At 36.5% G+C, this 6,000-nt stretch overlaps 1 protein-coding gene across 2 annotated transcripts in view; it reads left to right on the top strand.

The window, feature by feature from the left end:
• The window catches only part of PARG (poly(ADP-ribose) glycohydrolase), a 131,055-nt gene extending 126,568 nt beyond the window's left edge, over nucleotides 1-4,487 (top strand). For both annotated transcript variants that reach the window (XM_069067222.1, XM_069067223.1), the window contains exon 18: nucleotides 293-4,487. In XM_069067222.1, the coding sequence (XP_068923323.1) occupies nucleotides 293-459 (167 nt within the window). In that variant the 3' untranslated portion in view covers nucleotides 460-4,487. The remainder of the gene's footprint in view (nucleotides 1-292) is intronic.
• The last annotated feature ends 1,513 nt before the right edge of the window (nucleotides 4,488-6,000 follow it).

Raw genomic sequence — 6,000 nt, forward strand, 5'->3', positions numbered from 1 at the left:
GCCTGTGTTATTGCCCTCGGCATCTAACTGTCACACAAGGAAAAGGCTGTGTATTCGTGTTTGTGTACCTGTTCAATTGAAGGATTGAGATAAAGGCAAATGAGTTTTTAAAACATTTTGTTTTATGTAAGATTGTTCTCCTGGCATGTGAAAAGACATATTTCTTAGAGCCAAATTGTAGGATGTGATCTTTAGATTTTCATAAAACTGGTGGGGGGGGGTGCTTCTGTAGGTTTTTATCTGTACATTATCACCTTTATTTTATGTTAAATAGTCTGACTTTATTTTCTAGGGCAAATTTATAAGCTGCTGCTTCGGTATTACAATGAAGAATGCAAAAGCTGTTCAAGCTCAGGACCAGATGTTAAGCTTTATCCTTTCATTTACAATATCATTGAGTCCTATGCAGATACCACCGACCACAGTGGGAAAAGGACAGGATTCCGTGGATTGGAATGAATGGCACTCCTCAGTCATTGTGGATCCTTTATTTCTCCACTTCCCCTGTTCCTCCAGTATGCTGTTTGAATTGCTGGGTGTAATATATGAACTGGCTTAACTTAATATAATTGTGTATATAATCTTGCATTTGTAATCCAGTATGCTGTCTCATTTTGGAGAGATGGGATTTTTCAGGTTGTCCATTTAAAACACCTCCATCCTGATTTAGAGTCAGTATTGTTAGGTATAATTTTTTATTGTTTTTTTCTTATTCATCAGCATATTTCTGTCCATATTCTATAGGCTCCACAGTCCATCAGATTTCTTATGAAAACCTGTAAAAGATTATTCTGAATCCTTTGATTTTCTTTTTTGATGCCTATAAATCACACAAATTGCCTCTGTAACTAAGAGAGTACCAGCGATTCTTGGGTGTTCTGTTTAAAAGCCTTGTAGGTGTTTTTTTATTGACTGTGCTCACAAATAATACTTTCTCCTCCAACTCAAACTCAAGGATTAATGTGGCTGCATTATTTAAGTTTTTTAAAATAAAGGTTATGTGTGTACACAGACACACATACATTTATATACATAGATATAGATGCACACATTACACATATACATTTCCACACATGTAGCACAGTAAAAATGTCCTGGGCATAAATACATCTTCAATATAAAATCATTATGGTTTTAACATTTTGCTGGTGAAGCACCACCTATATTAACTTATCCTTTTTTTCTTAAAACACATTTCACTTTATAATATTTTTGAAATCCTACAAAGATGGAGGAAAATACAAAAAAAAGGAAGAGATCTGTGTGAAACAAATACAGATTTGGAAGCGTTGAAGTTTAAAAAAAAAAACTAGGATCAATATGAGCAGTCAGTGGTAGATGAGGAAGTGCAAGAGCTGGGATCTGGGACTAGAAGCTTATTTATCTTTATTGAAGTCACTGGTATTTTGGGGGTGTATAGTTAACAGATTTTCAGTGGCAATTCATTTAAAAAGTTAACCTTTCTCTAGTACTTTTATTTTCTTTGTTAGACCAGTATGAACTCCAGTGTGTTTAATTTGTGCCCACAAAAGAATGAAACTAGAATGACAAAAAATTGTTAGGCTTGGGCTTTATCTCTTAGCTACAGTTAGTTGGACAGAGAACTGAAAACCACCGGTGAAAGGCTATATACTCTTCAGGAAATTGGGGAGAATGATTGTTACTGACTTGTTCTAACATCTACAATTTAAACAGAAAAATAATTTGACCAGGTTTTCAAGGCAGTTCTGGAACATAACCAGGCTGTCAGAACTCTGGTTTGTAGTCAGTTAGTAGAAGTGTTATCCAGGTCGAGTTCTGTTTAGAAGCATTTATGGACCCCAAATGTTAGAACTAGTAAGGACCTCAGCTGTGATTTAGTTAAACACTCACTTTAGACGTGAAGAGACAAGACCTGTTGAGCTTATATGCTTTGCTGAAAATCATATAGCGAATTAGTGGCAGAGCTCAGATCAGAACCAGGAAGATCTCAGTTTGGGGCTCTCCCTTCTTTGACTGCTTCCTTAAGACTGCCTGGACCCTGCTCTACTAGAATTTTGTTGTACTGATATAGTTCAAACTTTACCCTGTTAGGCCTTCCAGGCAATTCTCTAAGACTTTAAGATTTACAGATGAGTTCCTAATCTAAATCAATTCAGGAGATTTTCATATCAGGAGTTTCACATTCTGATGAAATCACAAATGTGGACCAAAAATATTATTAGAAATAGTTGGATCATTAACTAAGACCTGGATTTGTTTTTGTTTGCATAGAAATACCCAACATAATAACTAATCTTTTTTTTTTTTTTTTGGAGCAGTAATATAGTTAACACATTTTAACCAGTTCTCTTCATAAGATTTCAGATCCTTGCTATAATGTCATTAGACTCCTCACTGAGGCAACTCTGGGTCCTGTTCCCTGGCCAGGCAGTTCTGTGTCTACTTTCCTGAACTCTGCTCCTTTGTGATCTTTCACCTGGAGGAGTATTTTCATGGAGCCAATTAATATTAGCTGTCAATATGATGACATTTTGCATTTGTTGATACACATGATTGGCATTAGCTTTTATCATAACAGCCAAAGATACTATTCATTTTCACCCTAACTTAGCCAAGGGCTTGAAATTCACTTTTTTTTTTCCTGTTGTTAGTATCTTTCACCTTTCCTTTCATCCCTCTTATAACTTTGGCCAAGTAATCATAGTTAATTGTTCTTCAAATCAGTTCAAAAGGGGCGTCAGTACAAAATATACTGTAGAAATTAACAAACCCAGGTGAAGGTTCCTAGAGGTAATGGTCTTCCAAAGCTGTAGCCCTCATTCTCACTTCTTGGTGCTGAACTAGGGAAATAAGTAGTTTCATCTCTTTTTTCCAAGCTAGTTCCTTTTTCTCAGATGTAATAAGAATGGTACATTCAGATGGCATGAAATTTTAAAAAATAATTTTTGTATGGGAAAGAGGTAGAGGGAGCAATCATCATTAGATGATCAATTTCTTTCTTAATGGCCTATGGGCTATTCAGACCAGATTGAGACTACTGAGACCTTTGTTATTCTTCATCCAGAATGTACCCGAGCTAATAATGTTTTCTCTTTTCACTGGAGTATTCAATAATCAGAGGAGGAAAAATTGCTATCTCTGCTGTGAGATATTTATTATCCTCTTATCTACTTGAACTAAAGTTAATGGTTTTCATTGTCATTTAATGGTATCTGATTTTTTTCCTGTATAAATGAAAATAAAAAGGTGTCTTACTTTATAGCCATTCAGAATTTTTTCAACATATCACATACATAGTTCTGAGAAAGTTCTCATGGGTTAGCAGAGGGAGAAGGAAAGTTAAATTTGAATGAAAACTTGACTATCGTATAATTCCTACCCTAATCTTCCTTGAAAGAGTAAAAAGCAGAAAAATAAATTATATTTACATTTTTTACTAAGTGCCTGGCATTGCTCATTACTCATGAGTGAGAGTGTGTAGGATTGGTTCAGACATCTTAAAGTGGGTGTTTCTAACCCTTCTTCAATTGAGATGATGTCAGCAGCACAGCTATGCCAGATTGGTGGTTTGAAAAAGAACTTTAACAGGAATTCTCTCTATGACCCATATACATCTCACCAATATTACTTTTTTGGCGGAAAATTCACATGCACTTAATTCCCACCTACTTTTCCCCCCTCTTTTCCCTAGCAATCTCTGTAGCCTCATGTAGGGGCAGTATGCTGGAGCCACCTCTAACTGATCCAGAGAGCCAGTTGTCAGATTTTCAGTGTGAGCATTTTGCACCTTGGAAATTGGCAAATGTTACATAGCAGAGCTTTGTTAATTGTTTAGACTTAAGAAAACCAATAGAAAAAATAACGCAGATTAAACTTCACAGTATGTCATATGTACGTCTGCTTCACCCTCCTTCCCTCTCAGCTGGTTGTTAACATTTACCAGCATACATGCCATCAGCCATCTCAAATCTTTGTGGCAAAACAATGAGGCAGTTTTAAGTGATCAAAATTTTGTCCTATAGCAAAACTGATTATACACATTCTGTCTTTCAGCTAAGTGAAGGAAAAAGGTTGAGGATGAAAGGCAGGAATTTAAACCAGTAGCCAATAGTTAATAAACATATATTTAGCGCCTACTACATGCCAGGCATTGTGCTAGCAAGATGAATTATTTTGTGTTATACTTTAGTTATCACAGGAAGCAATTAATAGTAATAGCTAAAATTGCACACACACATTAAAAAATTTGGTGTCATCTACCCTAATGCTGGAGTTTTCTTGGCTCTCCCACAACTACACTTCTTTATCTGTCAAGCCATAAAGACTAAGTTTGCCAAATAGTAACCATTTTTATTCATCTGACTTTTCCTGACAGTTTCTTCTAAATTCCTGCTTAATGCATCATCATCATCATCATCATTCTTATTTTGAGAATGGGAGGAGGTGTCTGTATGCTGATGTTTACATGATTTTTATAGGAAGACAATAAAGACATTCTGATCACATTGTTACTGCTACTTTTATTTCTTGATTAAAGTTTAAGGAGGGTGCCATGTGCATTGTGGGGAGGGCTGGATCTTGGTATATAGTTTTGTATGGGTTTGTCACCTCAGATATTGTGTAAGAGTGTTCTGCTTGATCACTGAAGAAACATTAAAAAGAAAAAGAATTACTTGTCAAACAGACGGACTAAAAAAAGGGTTTCCATCGAAGCCCTTCTGTCCTGGATCCTCTTTCCATCATTTATCTGAGGGATTGCTTCACTAACTGATTTTTCTGAGCTTCATACAATAGTCCTAGGAGAGGATTTGAGGGAGGAGGGATTTAAAAAAAAAAATAATCAGACAAGCTGTCTGTAGACCTCTGTCAAAGGGCCTGAGCAGAAATGCCTAATAGGATAAAATAGGTTAGGAATAGCCCTGAGTTTTCAGGTTAACCTTATCGAAGCCTGTTTCTGTTTGTGTTTGGTCTTAAATCTGAAAGTGTCACTTGTTGATTTTGAAGACTAAACAACCACCAGCATAAGAAATAGATCATTGAAGGCTTCAGTCCTGTAATACAACTAATTCTATAATTGAGATATAGTTGAAACTAATACTAATAGTTGAGATACAATTCCTTTCTGTTTGTAAGTAGAGGAGACACATGGGGTAGGAATTCTCATTGTCCCTTCCAAGGGTTCCTTAGGCTAGGGCTTATAAGATTCGAATAGCTCCTGTTCTGGTATGTATTGAGACATTTGTGTAAAATGAATTGTAGATTTGCTTTTGATATCCAGAAAATTATTTTTGCTCTGTCCTTGAATTTGTTAGAAGATATATTTATGATGATTTTTGCCTTATCTTACTTCAGAGCAGTCAGCTGTTGTGTTGAAATATTCCATATGGTAACCTGTGGAAGCTACTTCCCAGCATTTTGGTGATGAGTTATCACATATGCTCAGTCTGTCCAGTTTTCCACCTTAAGACCTGTGCTTCAGCTTTCCCCCATTCCTACCCCTTTGCCAGGGAGCCAGACCTAGCACAAGACCAAAGATGGTTTCCCAGCCTCCTTCAACTTTTTTCTGCTTGGGAGATGATAATCAAATCAGCTCTGAACTCAGGCCCAGAATACAGATACTACTCCTGAGAGGAGTGTAATTATTATCCTATAGTTCAACTTCACACCCTCCCTACATAGTTGTCCACTTTCCTTGTTTCCACTTCCACAACAGTTCTTGCATCTATACCTTCTCTGCCTATGGGCTGCTACTCTAGTTCAAGCCTTCATCACATCTCACCTGAACAACCACTATATTGAAATGGCCTCTTTTTTGACCTACCTGCCTCATTTTCTCTAATCCATCCTCCAGGCAAAATTATTTTCTTCAAGTGCAGGTCTGATCATGTTACTCAAACTCCATAGGCTCTTTTTACCTCCAGGACTAAATATTAACTAAAAGACTAAAATATTCCTCTCTTTGGAATTTGGCCCCCATAATCTGACCCCAATCGACCATTCTGGCCTTATTACACAGTC

The sequence above is a fragment of the Petaurus breviceps genome, unplaced genomic scaffold (assembly GCF_028583685.1).
Source record: "Petaurus breviceps papuanus isolate PSGF00001 unplaced genomic scaffold, PetGlider_PUasm1.0 90740, whole genome shotgun sequence".
Taxonomy (NCBI): Eukaryota; Metazoa; Chordata; class Mammalia; order Diprotodontia; family Petauridae; genus Petaurus; species Petaurus breviceps.